Source organism: Ranitomeya variabilis, unplaced genomic scaffold (genome assembly GCF_051348905.1).
Source record: "Ranitomeya variabilis isolate aRanVar5 unplaced genomic scaffold, aRanVar5.hap1 Scaffold_165, whole genome shotgun sequence".
Taxonomy (NCBI): domain Eukaryota; kingdom Metazoa; phylum Chordata; class Amphibia; order Anura; family Dendrobatidae; genus Ranitomeya; species Ranitomeya variabilis.
Window position 1 is genome coordinate 172501 of NW_027507964.1, and position 15308 is coordinate 187808.

Sequence of the window (15308 nt, forward strand, 5' to 3'; positions counted from 1 at the left end):
CCCAGTGTATGGGGGGCACTGCGGGGGGGACATCTGTCCCTGGAAGGGGACCGTGAGCTGAGCAGAGTGTATGGGGGGGCACTGCGGGGGGAGATAGGCTGTCCCTGGAAGGGGACCGTGAACTGAGCCCAGTGTATGGGGGGCACTGCGGGGGGGACATCTGTCCCTGGAAGGGGACCGTGAGCTGAGCAGAGTGTATGGGGGGGCACTGCGGGGGGAGATAGGCTGTCCCTGGAAGGGGACCGTGAACTGAGCACAGTGTATGGGGGGCACTGCGGGGGGGACATCTGTCCCTGGAAGGGGACCGTGAGCTGAGCAGAGTGTATGGGGGGGCACTGCGGGGGGAGATAGGCTGTCCCTGGAAGGGGACCGTGAACTGAGCACAGTGTATGGGGGGCACTGCGGGGGGGACATCTGTCCCTGGAAGGGGACCGTGAGCTGAGCAGAGTGTATGGGGGGGCACTGCGGGGGGAGATAGGCTGTCCCTGGAAGGGGACCCTGAACTGAGCACAGTGTATGGGGGGCACTGCGGGGGGGACATCTGTCCCTGGAAGGGGACCGTGAGCTGAGCAGAGTGTATGGGGGGGCACTGCGGGGGGAGATAGGCTGTCCCTGGAAGGGGACCCTGAACTGAGCACAGTGTATGGGGGGCACTGCGGGGGGGACATCTGTCCCTGGAAGGGGACCGTGAGCTGAGCAGAGTGTATGGGGGGGCACTGCGGGGGGAGATAGGCTGTCCCTGGAAGGGGACCCTGAACTGAGCCCAGTGTATGGGGGGCACTGCGGGGGGGACATCTGTCCCTGGAAGGGGACCGTGAGCTGAGCAGAGTGTATGGGGGGGCACTGCGGGGGGAGATAGGCTGTCCCTGGAAGGGGACCGTGAACTGAGCCCAGTGTATGGGGGGCACTGCGGGGGGGACATCTGTCCCTGGAAGGGGACCGTGAGCTGAGCAGAGTGTATGGGGGGGCACTGCGGGGGGAGATAGGCTGTCCCTGGAAGGGGACCGTGAACTGAGCACAGTGTATGGGGGGCACTGCGGGGGGGACATCTGTCCCTGGAAGGGGACCGTGAGCTGAGCAGAGTGTATGGGGGGGCACTGCGGGGGGAGATAGGCTGTCCCTGGAAGGGGACCGTGAACTGAGCACAGTGTATGGGGGGCACTGCGGGGGGGACATCTGTCCCTGGAAGGGGACCGTGAGCTGAGCAGAGTGTATGGGGGGGCACTGCGGGGGGAGATAGGCTGTCCCTGGAAGGGGACCCTGAACTGAGCACAGTGTATGGGGGGCACTGCGGGGGGGACATCTGTCCCTGGAAGGGGACCGTGAGCTGAGCAGAGTGTATGGGGGGGCACTGCGGGGGGAGATAGGCTGTCCCTGGAAGGGGACCCTGAACTGAGCACAGTGTATGGGGGGCACTGCGGGGGGGACATCTGTCCCTGGAAGGGGACCGTGAGCTGAGCAGAGTGTATGGGGGGGCACTGCGGGGGGAGAAAGGCTGTCCCTGGAAGGGGACCGAGAACTGAGCGCAGTGTATGGGGGGCACTGCGGGGGGGACATCTGTCCCTGGAAGGGGACCGTGAGCTGAGCAGAGTGTATGGGGGGGCACTGCGGGGGGAGATAGGCTGTCCCTGGAAGGGGACCGTGAACTGAGCGCAGTGTATGGGGGGCACTGCGGGGGGGACATCTGTCCCTGGAAGGGGACCGTGAGCTGAGCAGAGTGTATGGGGGGGCACTGCGGGGGGAGAGAGGCTGTCCCTGGAAGGGGACCGTGAACTGAGCGCAGTGTATGGGGGGCACTGCGGGGGGGACATCTGTCCCTGGAAGGGGACCGTGAGCTGAGCAGAGTGTATGGGGGGGCACTGCGGGGGGAGATAGGCTGTCCCTGGAAGGGGACCGTGAACTGAGCGCAGTGTATGGGAGGCACTGTGGGGGGGACATCTGTCCCTGGAAGGGGACCGTGAGCTGAGCAGAGTGTATGGGGGGGCACTGCGGGGGGAGATAGGCTGTCCCTGGAAGGGGACCGTGAACTGAGCACAGTGTATGGGGGGCACTGCGGGGGGGACATCTGTCCCTGGAAGGGGACCGTGAGCTGAGCAGAGTGTATGGGGGGGCACTGCGGGGGGAGATAGGCTGTCCCTGGAAGGGGACCGTGAACTGAGCACAGTGTATGGGAGGCACTGCGGGGGGGACATCTGTCCCTGGAAGGGGACCGTGAGCTGAGCAGAGTGTATGGGGAGCACTGCGGGGGGAGATAGGCTGTCCCTGGAAGGGGACCGTGAACTGAGCACAGTGTATGGGGGGCACTGCGGGGGGGACATCTGTCCCTGGAAGGGGACCGTGAGCTGAGCAGAGTGTATGGGGGGGCACTGCGGGGGGAGATAGGCTGTCCCTGGAAGGGGACCGTGAACTGAGCGCAGTGTATGGGGGGCACTGCGGGGGGACATCTGTCCCTGGAAGGGGACCGTGAGCTGAGCAGAGTGTATGGGGGGGCACTGCGGGGGGAGATAGGCTGTCCCTGGAAGGGGACCGTGAACTGAGCGCAGTGTATGGGGGGCACTGCGGGGGGGACATCTGTCCCTGGAAGGGGACCGTGAGCTGAGCAGAGTGTATGGGGGGGCACTGCGGGGGGAGATAGGCTGTCCCTGGAAGGGGACCCTGAACTGAGCACAGTGTATGGGGGGCACTGCGGGGGGGGACATCTGTCCCTGGAAGGGGACCGTGAGCTGAGCAGAGTGTATGGGGGGGGGAGATAGGCTGTCCCTGGAAGGGGACCCTGAACTGAGCACAGTGTATGGGGGGCACTGCGGGGGGGACATCTGTCCCTGGAAGGGGACCGTGAGCTGAGCAGAGTGTATGGGGGGGCACTGCGGGGGGAGATAGGCTGTCCCTGGAAGGGGACCGTGAACTGAGCGCAGTGTATGGGGGGCACTGCGGGGGGGACATCTGTCCCTGGAAGGGGACCGTGAGCTGAGCAGAGTGTATGGGGGGGCACTGCGGGGGGAGATAGGCTGTCCCTGGAAGGGGACCGTGAACTGAGCGCAGTGTATGGGGGGCACTGCGGGGGGGACATCTGTCCCTGGAAGGGGACCGTGAGCTGAGCAGAGTGTATGGGGGGGCACTGCGGGGGGAGATAGGCTGTCCCTGGAAGGGGACCGTGAACTGAGCGCAGTGTATGGGGGGGCACTGCGGGGGGGACATCTCTCCCTGGAAGGGGACCGTGAGCTGAGCAGAGTGTATGGGGGGGGCACTGCAGGGGGGGACAGGCTGTCCCTGGAAGGGGACCGTGAGCTGAGCGCAGTGTATGGGGGGGCACTGCGGGGGGGACATCTGTCCCTGGAAGGGGACCGTGAGCTGAGCAGAGTGTATGGGGGGGCACTGCGGGGGGAGATAGGCTGTCCCTGGAAGGGGACCGTGAACTGAGCACAGTGTATGGGGGGCACTGCGGGGGGGACATCTGTCCCTGGAAGGGGACCGTGAGCTGAGCAGAGTGTATGGGGGGGCACTGCGGGGGGAGATAGGCTGTCCCTGGAAGGGGACCGTGAACTGAGCACAGTGTATGGGGGGCACTGCGGGGGGGACATCTGTCCCTGGAAGGGGACCGTGAGCTGAGCAGAGTGTATGGGGGGGCACTGCGGGGGGAGATAGGCTGTCCCTGGAAGGGGACCGTGAACTGAGCACGGTGTATGGGGGGCACTGCGGGGGGGACATCTGTCCCTGGAAGGGGACCGTGAGCTGAGCAGAGTGTATGGGGGGGCACTGCGGGGGGAGATAGGCTGTCCCTGGAAGGGGACCGTGAACTGAGCACAGTGTATGGGGGGCACTGCGGGGGGGACATCTGTCCCTGGAAGGGGACCGTGAGCTGAGCAGAGTGTATGGGGGGGCACTGCGGGGGGAGATAGGCTGTCCCTGGAAGGGGACCGTGAACTGAGAGCAGTGTATGGGGGGCACTGCGGGGGGGACATCTGTCCCTGGAAGGGGACCGTGAACTGAGAGCAGTGTATGGGGGGCACTGCGGGGGGGACATCTGTCCCTGGAAGGGGACCGTGAGCTGAGCAGAGTGTATGGGGGGGCACTGCGGGGGGAGATAGGCTGTCCCTGGAAGGGGACCGTGAACTGAGCACAGTGTATGGGGGGTACTGCGGGGGGGACATCTGTCCCTGGAAGGGGACCGTGAGCTGAGCAGAGTGTATGGGGGGGCACTGCGGGGGGAGATAGGCTGTCCCTGGAAGGGGACCGTGAACTGAGCGCAGTGTATGGGGGGCACTGCGGGGGGGACATCTGTCCCTGGAAGGGGACCGTGAGCTGAGCAGAGTGTATGGGGGGGCACTGCGGGGGGAGATAGGCTGTCCCTGGAAGGGGACCGTGAACTGAGCGCAGTGTATGGGGGGCACTGCGGGGGGGACATCTGTCCCTGGAAGGGGACCGTGAGCTGAGCAGAGTGTATGGGGGGGCACTGCGGGGGGAGATAGGCTGTCCCTGGAAGGGGACCGTGAACTGAGCACAGTGTATGGGGGGCACTGCGGGGGGGAAATCTGTCCCTGGAAGGGGACCGTGAGCTGAGCAGAGTGTATGGGGGGGCACTGCGGGGGGAGATAGGCTGTCCCTGGAAGGGGACCGTGAACTGAGCGCAGTGTATGGGGGGCACTGCGGGGGGGACATCTGTCCCTGTAAGGGGACCGTGAGCTGAGCAGAGTGTATGGGGGGGCACTGCGGGGGGAGATAGGCTGTCCCTGGAAGGGGACCGTGAACTGAGCACAGTGTATGGGGGGCACTGCGGGGGGGACATCTGTCCCTGGAAGGGGACCGTGAGCTGAGCAGAGTGTATGGGGGGGCACTGCGGGGGGAGATAGGCTGTCCCTGGAAGGGGACCGTGAACTGAGCGCAGTGTATGGGGGGGCACTGCGGGGGGGACATCTCTCCCTGGAAGGGGACCGTGAGCTGAGCAGAGTGTATGGGGGGGGCACTGCAGGGGGGGACAGGCTGTCCCTGGAAGGGGACCGTGAGCTGAGCGCAGTGTATGGGGGGGCACTGCGGGGGGGAGACAGGCTGTCCCTGGAGGGGGACGGTGAGCTGAGCACAGTGTATGGGGGAGACAGGTCCCTGGAGGGGGACGGTGAGCTCTGCACAGTATGGGGGGGCACTGCGGGGGAGACAGGTAGGTAGATGATAGGCTCTCACGGCCTCCGACCGATGATAGGCTCTCACGGCCTCCGACCGATGATAGGCTCTCACGGCCTCCCACAGCCTCCGACTGGCTCACAGCCTCCGACTGGCCCTCACGGCCTCCAATAGGCTCTCGCGGCCTCCGACCGATGATAGGCTCTCACGGCCTCCGACCGATGATAGGCTCTCACGGCCTCCGACCGATGATAGGCTCTCATGGCCTCCGACCGATGATAGGCTCTCACGGCCTCCGACCGATGATAGGCTCTCACGGCCTCCGACCGATGATAGGCTCTCACGGCCTCCGACCGATGATAGGCTCTCACGGCCTCCGACCGATGATAGGCTCTCACGGCCTCCGACCGATGATAGGCTCTCACGGCCTCCGACCGATGATAGGCTCTCACGGCCTCCGACCGATGATAGGCTCTCACGGCCTCCGACCGATGATAGGCTCTCACGGCCTCCGACCGATGATAGGCTCTCACGGCCTCCGACCGATGATAGGCTCTCACGGCCTCCGACCGATGATAGGCTCTCACGGCCTCCGACCGATGATAGGCTCTCACGGCCTCCGACCGATGATAGGCTCTCACGGCCTCCGACCGATGATAGGCGCTCACGGCCTCCAACCGGCGCTCACGGCCTCCCACAGCCTCCGACTGGCTCTCACGGCCTCCGACCGATGATAGGCTCTCACGGCCTCCGACCGATGATAGGCTCTCACGGCCTCCGACCGATGATAGGCTCTCACGGCCTCCGACCGATGATAGGCTCTCACGGCCTCCGACCGATGATAGGCTCTCACGGCCTCCGACCGATGATAGGCTCTCACGGCCTCCGACCGATGATAGGCTCTCACGGCCTCCGACCGATGATAGGCTCTCACGGCCTCCGACCGATGATAGGCTCTCACGGCCTCCGACCGATGATAGGCTCTCACGGCCTCCGACCGATGATAGGCTCTCACGGCCTCAGACGGCCTTCGACTGGTGCTCACGGCCTCCAATAGGCTCTCACTGCCTCCGACCGATGATAGGCTCTCACGGCCTCCAATAGGCTCTCACGACCTCCGACCGATGATAGGCTCTCACGGCCTCCGACCGATGATAGGCTCTCACGGCCTCCGACCGATGATAGGCTCTCACGGCCTCCGACCGATGATAGGCTCTCACGGCCTCCGACCGATGATAGGCTCTCACGGCCTCCGACCGATGATAGGCTCTCACGGCCTCCGACCGATGATAGGCTCTCACGGCCTCCGACCGATGATAGGCTCTCACGGCCTCCGACCGATGATAGGCTCTCACGGCCTCCGACCGATGATAGGCTCTCACGGCCTCCGACCGATGATAGGCTCTCACGGCCTCCGACCGATGATAGGCTCTCACGGCCTCCGACCGATGATAGGCTCTCACGGCCTCAGACGGCCTCCGACTGGTGCTCACGGCCTCCAATAGGCTCTCACGGCCTCCGACCGATGATAGGCTCTCACGGCCTCCGACCGATGATAGGCTCTCACGGCCTCCGACCGATGATAGGCTCTCACGGCCTCCGACCGATGATAGTCTCTCACGGCCTCCGACCGATGATAGGCTCTCACGGCCTCCGACCGATGATAGGCTCTCACGGCCTCCGACCGATGATAGGCTCTCACGGCCTCCGACCGATGATAGGCGCTCACGGCCTCCAACCGGCGCTCACGGCCTCCCACAGCCTCCGACTGGCGCTCACGGCCTCCGACCGATGATAGGCTCTCACGGCCTCCGACCGATGATAGGCTCTCACGGCCTCCGACCGATGATAGGCTCTCACGGCCTCCGACCGATGATAGGCTCTCACGGCCTCCGACCGATGATAGGCTCTCACGGCCTCCGACCGATGATAGGCTCTCACGGCCTCCGACCGATGATAGGCTCTCACGGCCTCCGACCGATGATAGGCTCTCACGGCCTCCGACCGATGATAGGCTCTCACGGCCTCCGACCGATGATAGGCGCTCACGGCCTCCGACCGATGATAGGCGCTCACGGCCTCCGACCGATGATAGGCGCTCACGGCCTCCGACCGATGATAGGCGCTCACGGCCTCCGACCGATGATAGGCTCTCACGGCCTCCGACCGATGATAGGCTCTCACGGCCTCCGACCGATGATAGGCGCTCACGGCCTCCAACCGGCGCTCACGGCCTCCCACAGCCTCCGACTGGCGCTCACGGCCTCCGACCGATGATAGGCTCTCACGGCCTCCGACCGATGATAGGCTCTCACGGCCTCCGACCGATGATAGGCTCTCACGGCCTCTGACCGATGATAGGCTCTCACGGCCTCCAACCGATGATAGGCTCACGGCCTCCGACCGATGATAGGCTCTCACGGCCTCCGACCGATGATAGGCTCTCACGGCCTCCGACCGATGATAGGCTCTCACGGCCTCCGACCGATGATAGGCGCTCACGGCCTCCGACCGATGATAGGCTCTCACGGCCTCCGACCGATGATAGGCTCTCACGGCCTCCGACCGATGATAGGCGCTCACGGCCTCCAACCGGCGCTCACGGCCTCCCACAGCCTCCGACTGGCGCTCACGGCCTCCGACCGATGATAGGCTCTCACGGCCTCCGACCGATGATAGGCTCTCACGGCCTCCGACCGATGATAGGCTCTCACGGCCTCCGACCGATGATAGGCTCTCACGGCCTCCGACCGATGATAGGCTCTCACGGCCTCCGACCGATGATAGGCTCTCACGGCCTCCGACCGATGATAGGCTCTCACGGCCTCCGACCGATGATAGGCTCTCACGGCCTCCGACCGATGATAGGCTCTCACGGCCTCCGACCGATGATAGGCTCTCACGGCCTCCGACCGATGATAGGCTCTCACGGCCTCCGACCGATGATAGGCTCTCACGGCCTCCGACCGATGATAGGCGCTCACGGCCTCCGACCGATGATAGGCTCTCACGGCCTCCGACCGATGATAGGCTCTCACGGCCTCCGACCGATGATAGGCGCTCACGGCCTCCAACCGGCGCTCACGGCCTCCCACAGCCTCCGACTGGCGCTCACGGCCTCCGACCGATGATAGGCTCTCACGGCCTCCGACCGATGATAGGCTCTCACGGCCTCCGACCGATGATAGGCTCTCACGGCCTCCGACCGATGATAGGCTCTCACGGCCTCCGACCGATGATAGGCTCTCACGGCCTCCGACCGATGATAGGCTCTCACGGCCTCCGACCGATGATAGGCTCTCACGGCCTCCGACCGATGATAGGCGCTCACGGCCTCCGACCGATGATAGGCGCTCACGGCCTCCGACCGATGATAGGCTCTCACGGCCTCCGACCGATGATAGGCTCTCACGGCCTCCGACCGATGATAGGCGCTCACGGCCTCCAACCGGCGCTCACGGCCTCCCACAGCCTCCGACTGGCGCTCACGGCCTCCGACCGATGATAGGCTCTCACGGCCTCCGACCGATGATAGGCTCTCACGGCCTCCGACCGATGATAGGCTGTCACGGCCTCCGACCGATGATAGGCTCTCACGGCCTCCGACCGATGATAGGCTCTCACGGCCTCCGACCGATGATAGGCTCTCACGGCCTCCGACCGATGATAGGCTCTCACGGCCTCCGACCGATGATAGGCTCTCACGGCCTCCGACCGATGATAGGCTCTCACGGCCTCCGACCGATGATAGGCTCTCACGGCCTCCGACCGATGATAGGCTCTCACGGCCTCCGACCGATGATAGGCTCTCACGGCCTCCGACCGATGATAGGCTCTCACGGCCTCCGACCGCCTCCGACTGGTGCTCACGGCCTCCAATAGGCTCTCACGGCCTCCGACCGATGATAGGCTCTCACGACCTCCGACCGATGATAGGCTCTCACGGCCTCCGACCGATGATAGGCTCTCACGGCCTCCGACCGATGATAGGCACTAACGGCCTCCAACCGGCGCTCACGGCCTCCCACAGCCTCCGACTGGCGCTCACGGCCTCCGACCGATGATAGGCTCTCACGGCCTCCGACCGATGATAGGCTCTCACGGCCTCCGACCGATGATAGGCTCTCACGGCCTCCGACCGATGATAGGCTCTCACGGCCTCCGACCGATGATAGGCTCTCACGGCCTCCGACCGATGATAGGCTCTCACGGCCTCCGACCGATGATAGGCTCTCACGGCCTCCGACCGATGATAGGCTCTCACGGCCTCCGACCGATGATAGGCTCTCACGGCCTCCGACCGATGATAGGCTCTCACGGCCTCCGACCGATGATAGGCTCTCACGGCCTCCGACCGATGATAGGCTCTCACGGCCTCCGACCGATGATAGGCTCTCACGGCCTCCGACCGATGATAGGCTCTCACGGCCTCCGACCGATGATAGGCTCTCACGGCCTCCGACCGATGATAGGCTCTCACGGCCTCAGACGGCCTCCGACTGGTGCTCACGGCCTCCAATAGGCTCTCACGGCCTCCAATAGGCTCTCACGGCCTCCGACCGATGATAGGCTCTCACGGCCTCCGACCGATGATAGGCTCTCACGGCCTCCGACCGATGATAGGCTCTCACGGCCTCCGACCGATGATAGGCTCTCACGGCCTCCGACCGATGATAGGCTCTCACGGCCTCCGACCGATGATAGGCTCTCACGGCCTCCGACCGATGATAGGCTCTCACGGCCTCCGACCGATGATAGGCTCTCACGGCCTCCGACCGATGATAGGCTCTCACGGCCTCCAATAGGCTCTCACGGCCTCCGACCGATGATAGGCTCTCACGGCCTCCGACCGATGATAGGCTCTCACGGCCTCCGACCGATGATAGGCTCTCACGGCCTCCGACCGATGATAGGCTCTCACGGCCTCCGACCGATGATAGGCTCTCACGGCCTCCGACCGATGATAGGCTCTCACGGCCTCCGACCGATGATAGGCTCTCACGGCCTCCGACCGATGATAGGCTCTCACGGCCTCCGACCGATGATAGGCTCTCACGGCCTCAGACGGCCTCCGACTGGTGCTCACGGCCTCCAATAGGCTCTCACGGCCTCCAATAGGCTCTCACGGCCTCCGACCGATGATAGGCTCTCACGGCCTCCGACCGATGATAGGCTCTCACGGCCTCCGACCGATGATAGGCTCTCACGGCCTCCGACCGATGATAGGCTCTCACGGCCTCCGACCGATGATAGGCTCTCACGGCCTCCGACCGATGATAGGCTCTCACGGCCTCCGACCGATGATAGGCTCTCACGGCCTCCGACCGATGATAGGCTCTCACGGCCTCCAATAGGCTCTCACGGCCTCCGACCGATGATAGGCTCTCACGGCCTCCGACCGATGATAGGCTCTCACGGCCTCCGACCGATGATAGGCTCTCACGGCCTCCGACCGATGATAGGCTCTCACGGCCTCCGACCGATGATAGGCTCTCACGGCCTCCGACCGATGATAGGCTCTCACGGCCTCCGACCGATGATAGGCTCTCACGGCCTCCGACCGATGATAGGCTCTCACGGCCTCCGACCGATGATAGGCTCTCACGGCCTCCGACCGATGATAGGCTCTCACGGCCTCCGACCGATGATAGGCTCTCACGGCCTCCGACCGATGATAGGCTCTCACGGCCTCCGACCGATGATAGGCTCTCACGGCCTCCGACCGATGATAGGCTCTCACGGCCTCCGACCGATGATAGGCTCTCACGGCCTCCGACCGATGATAGGCTCTCACGGCCTCCGACCGCCTCCGACTGGTGCTCACGGCCTCCAATAGGCTCTCACGGCCTCCGACCGATGATAGGCTCTCACGACCTCCGACCGATGATAGGCTCTCACGGCCTCCGACCGATGATAGGCTCTCACGGCCTCCGACCGATGATAGGCACTAACGGCCTCCAACCGGCGCTCACGGCCTCCCACAGCCTCCGACTGGCGCTCACGGCCTCCGACCGATGATAGGCTCTCACGGCCTCCGACCGATGATAGGCTCTCACGGCCTCCGACCGATGATAGGCTCTCACGGCCTCCGACCGATGATAGGCTCTCACGGCCTCCGACCGATGATAGGCTCTCACGGCCTCCGACCGATGATAGGCTCTCACGGCCTCCGACCGATGATAGGCTCTCACGGCCTCCGACCGATGATAGGCTCTCACGGCCTCCGACCGATGATAGGCTCTCACGGCCTCCGACCGATGATAGGCTCTCACGGCCTCCGACCGATGATAGGCTCTCACGGCCTCCGACCGATGATAGGCTCTCACGGCCTCCGACCGATGATAGGCTCTCACGGCCTCCGACCGATGATAGGCTCTCACGGCCTCAGACGGCCTCCGACTGGTGCTCACGGCCTCCAATAGGCTCTCACGGCCTCCAATAGGCTCTCACGGCCTCCGACCGATGATAGGCTCTCACGGCCTCCGACCGATGATAGGCTCTCACGGCCTCCGACCGATGATAGGCTCTCACGGCCTCCGACCGATGATAGGCTCTCACGGCCTCCGACCGATGATAGGCTCTCACGGCCTCCGACCGATGATAGGCTCTCACGGCCTCCGACCGATGATAGGCTCTCACGGCCTCCGACCGATGATAGGCTCTCACGGCCTCCAATAGGCTCTCACGGCCTCCGACCGATGATAGGCTCTCACGGCCTCCGACCGAAGATAGGCTCTCACGGCCTCCGACCGATGATAGGCTCTCACGGCCTCCGACCGATGATAGGCTCTCACGGCCTCCGACCGATGATAGGCTCTCACGGCCTCCGACCGATGATAGGCTCTCACGGCCTCCGACCGATGATAGGCTCTCACGGCCTCCGACCGATGATAGGCTCTCACGGCCTCCGACCGATGATAGGCTCTCACGGCCTCCGACCGATGATAGGCTCTCACGGCCTCCCTTAGGCTGTTTCTGTAGGGGAAAGGGGAGGGGGAGCAGAGCTCAGCATATGGGGTCAACTGTGAGGGGCATGGCGGGGGTACAGGCAGTCCCTGTGGGGTCAGGGGAGGGTTAGGAGGCCTGTGTTGTTACTGCTATGAACACTAATTATAAAATACAATATTTCCCTTATTAATTATTATTTTTTATTTCCCTGTCTCTCAGTAGGTAACAGAGCGTCACCCACAGGAAGCTCTTGGGACAGTCGCCCGTTTGCTATGTGTCTGCTGGGAATATACGCTCATGGAAGAAGGGGTTAATGTACCAGTAGAATTTATAGGGCTTAGAATAAAAATTATTTAAAAATTCAATAATTTCCTTTTTTTTTCAAATAGGTAACAAGGCATCGTGGACACTGGCTCAAGAACTGGCGGGACAAGGACACCAAGTTTCCCTAACGGGTGACATCGCTATGGAGGAACACTGCTCTCCGGCCTCCATCATCATGTGGAGCAGCTAAGCCTCTTCATCCTCGGTTTGGGTAAGTGACAATCCATGTATGTATGGTCTAAGGAGCGGTCATGGCACATGTACATACATGTATGTGTATACATGTATATACAGTCAGCTGTCATGGCACTCGGGAAGTCACACCAGGGGGCTGTGTGGCTCTGTAGGCCTCTACATCACCACACAGCCCCTCTACACCAATCTACAGCCCCTCAGAGCCAGCATTCTCTGCCACCCAGAGTCAGCGTTCTCTGCCACCCAGGGTCAGCGTTCTCTGGCACCCAGGGTCAGCGTTCTCTGGCACCCAGGGTCTGCGTTCTCTGGCACCCAGGGTCTGCGTTCTCTGGCACCCAGGGTCTGCGTTCTCTGGCACCCAGGGTCTGCGTTCTCTGGCACCCAGGGTCTGCGTTCTCTGCCACCCAGGGTCTGCGTTCTCTGGCACCCAGGGTCTGCTTTCTCTGGCACCCAGGGTCTGCATTCTCTGGCACCCAGGGTCTGCATTCTCTGGCACCCAGGGTCTGCATTCTCTGGCACCCAGGGTCTGCATTCTCTGGCACCCAGGGTCTGCATTCTCTGGCACCCAGGGTCTGCATTCTCTGGCACCCAGGGTCTGCATTCTCTGGCACCCAGGGTCTGCATTCTCTGGCACCCAGGGTCTGCATTCTCTGGCACCCAGGGTCTGCATTCTCTGGCACTCTGGGCCAGCTTCCCGTCAGTGCCACACAGCCTCTACAGCACCATACCAGGCCCACATACTCACTCTGCCCCCTTTATTGGCTCCTGCAGCACGCCACAAGCTCTGCCACCCCAGGCCCTCAGTGACCCTCTTCCAGCCCTTGAGACCCTCCTCCAGCCCTTGAGACCCTCCTCCATCCCCTTACAGCCTCCTCCATCCCCTTACAGCCTCCTCCATCCCCTTACAGCCTCCTCCATCCCCTTACAGCCTCCTCCATCCCCAGACACCCTACTCCATCCCCAGACACCCTCCTCCATCCCCAGACACCCTCCTCCATCCCCAGACACCCTCCTCCATCCCCAGACACCCTCCTCCAGCCACAGACACCCTCCTCCAGCCACAGACACCCTCCTCCAGCCACTGACACCCTCCTCCAGCCACTGACACCCTCCTCCAGCCACTGACACCCTCCTCCAGCCACTGACACCCTCCTCCAGCCACTGACACCCTCCTCCAGCCACTGACACCCTCCTCCAGCCACTGACACCCTCCTCCAGCCACTGACACCCTCCTCAGTGTATGGGGGAACACTGCGGGGGAGACAGACTGTCCCTGGAGGGGGACAGTGAGCTGAGCGCAGTGTATGGGGGGGCACTGTGGGGGAGACAGGCTGTCCCTGGATGGGGACGGTGAGCTGAGCAAGGTGTATGGGGTCAGCTGTGGGGGGCACTGCGGGGAGGCTGGGTCCCTGCAGGGGGAGGTGAGGACAATGTATAGGGTCAGCTGTGGGGGGCATGGCGGGGTACAGGCGTTCCCTGTGGGGTAGGGGAGGGTTAGGGGGAGCTGAGCTCAGTCACTTTGCTGTGAACACTAATTATGAATGCAATATTTCCCTTATTAATTATTGTTCTTTCTTTCCCTGTCTCTCAGTAGGTAACACTTGGGACAGTCGCCCGCTCGCTGTGTGTCTGCTGGGAATATACGCTCGTGGAACAAGGGGTTAATATACCAGTAGAAATAATAGGGCTTAGAATAAAAATAATGTCAAAATTCAATAATTTCCTTTTTTTCCCTTTTTTTTTTTCCAATAGGTAACAAGGCATCGTGGACACTGGCTCAAGAACTGGCGGGACAAGGACACCAAGTTTCCTTAATGGACGACATCGCTATGGAGGAACACTGCTCTCCGGCCTCCATCATCATCATGTGGAGCAGCTAAGCCTCTTCATCCTCGGTTTGGGTAAGTGACAATCCATGTATGTATGGTCTAAGGATCGGTCATGGCACATGTACATACATGTATGTGTATACATGTATATACAGTCAGCTGTCATGACACTCGAGAAGTCACACCAGGGGGCTGTGTGGCTCTGTAGGCCTCTACATCACCACACAGCCCCTCTACACCAATCCACAGCCCCTCAGAGCCAGTATTCACAGCCCCTCAGAGCCAGCATTCTCTGCCACCCAGAGTCAGCGTTCTCTACCACCCAGGGTCAGCATTCTCTGCCACCCAGAGTCAGCGTTCTCTGCCACCCAGGGTCAGCGTTCTCTGCCACCCAGAGTCAGCGTTCTCTGCCACCCAGAGTCAGCGTTCTCTGCCACCCAGAGTCAACGTTCTCTGCCACCCAGAGTCAGCGTTCTCTGCCACCCAGAGTCAGCGTTCTCTGCCACCCAGAGTCAGCGTTCTCTGCCACCCAGAGTCAGCGTTCTCTGCCACCCAGAGTCAGCGTTCTCTGCCACCCAGAGTCAGCGTTCTCTGCCACCCAGAGTCAGCGTTCTCTGCCACCCAGAGTCAGCGTTCTCTGCCACCCAGAGTCAGCGTTCTCTGCCACCCAGGGTCCGCGTTCTCTGCCACCCAGGGTCAGCGTTCTCTGCCACCCAGGGTCAGCGTTCTCTGCCACCCAGGGTCAGCGTTCTCTGCCACCCAGGGTCAGCGTTCTCTGCCACCCAGGGTCAGCGTTCTCTGCCACCCAGGGTCAGCGTTCACTGCCACCCAGGGTCTGCATTCTGTGGCACCCAGGGTCTGCATTCTGTGGCACCCAGAGTCTGCATTCTGTGG

At 62.8% G+C, this 15308-nt stretch overlaps 1 protein-coding gene across 4 annotated transcripts in view; it reads left to right on the forward strand.

Annotated features, from left to right (window-relative positions):
- The window catches only part of LOC143789278 (uncharacterized), a 15235-nt gene extending 715 nt beyond the window's left edge, over positions 1–14520 (forward strand). The window contains exons 2-4 of one of the 4 annotated variants that reach the window (XR_013219063.1): positions 12286–12601; positions 14177–14245; positions 14338–14520. Coding sequence is in view for 2 of the 4 variants with exons in the window: in XM_077278986.1 (XP_077135101.1) it covers positions 12620–13690 (1071 nt within the window). In the remaining 2 variants the exon portion in view is untranslated. The other 3 variants (XR_013219064.1, XM_077278986.1, XM_077278987.1) reach the window with 3 other exon arrangements.
- Positions 14521–15308: the final 788 nt, after the last annotated feature.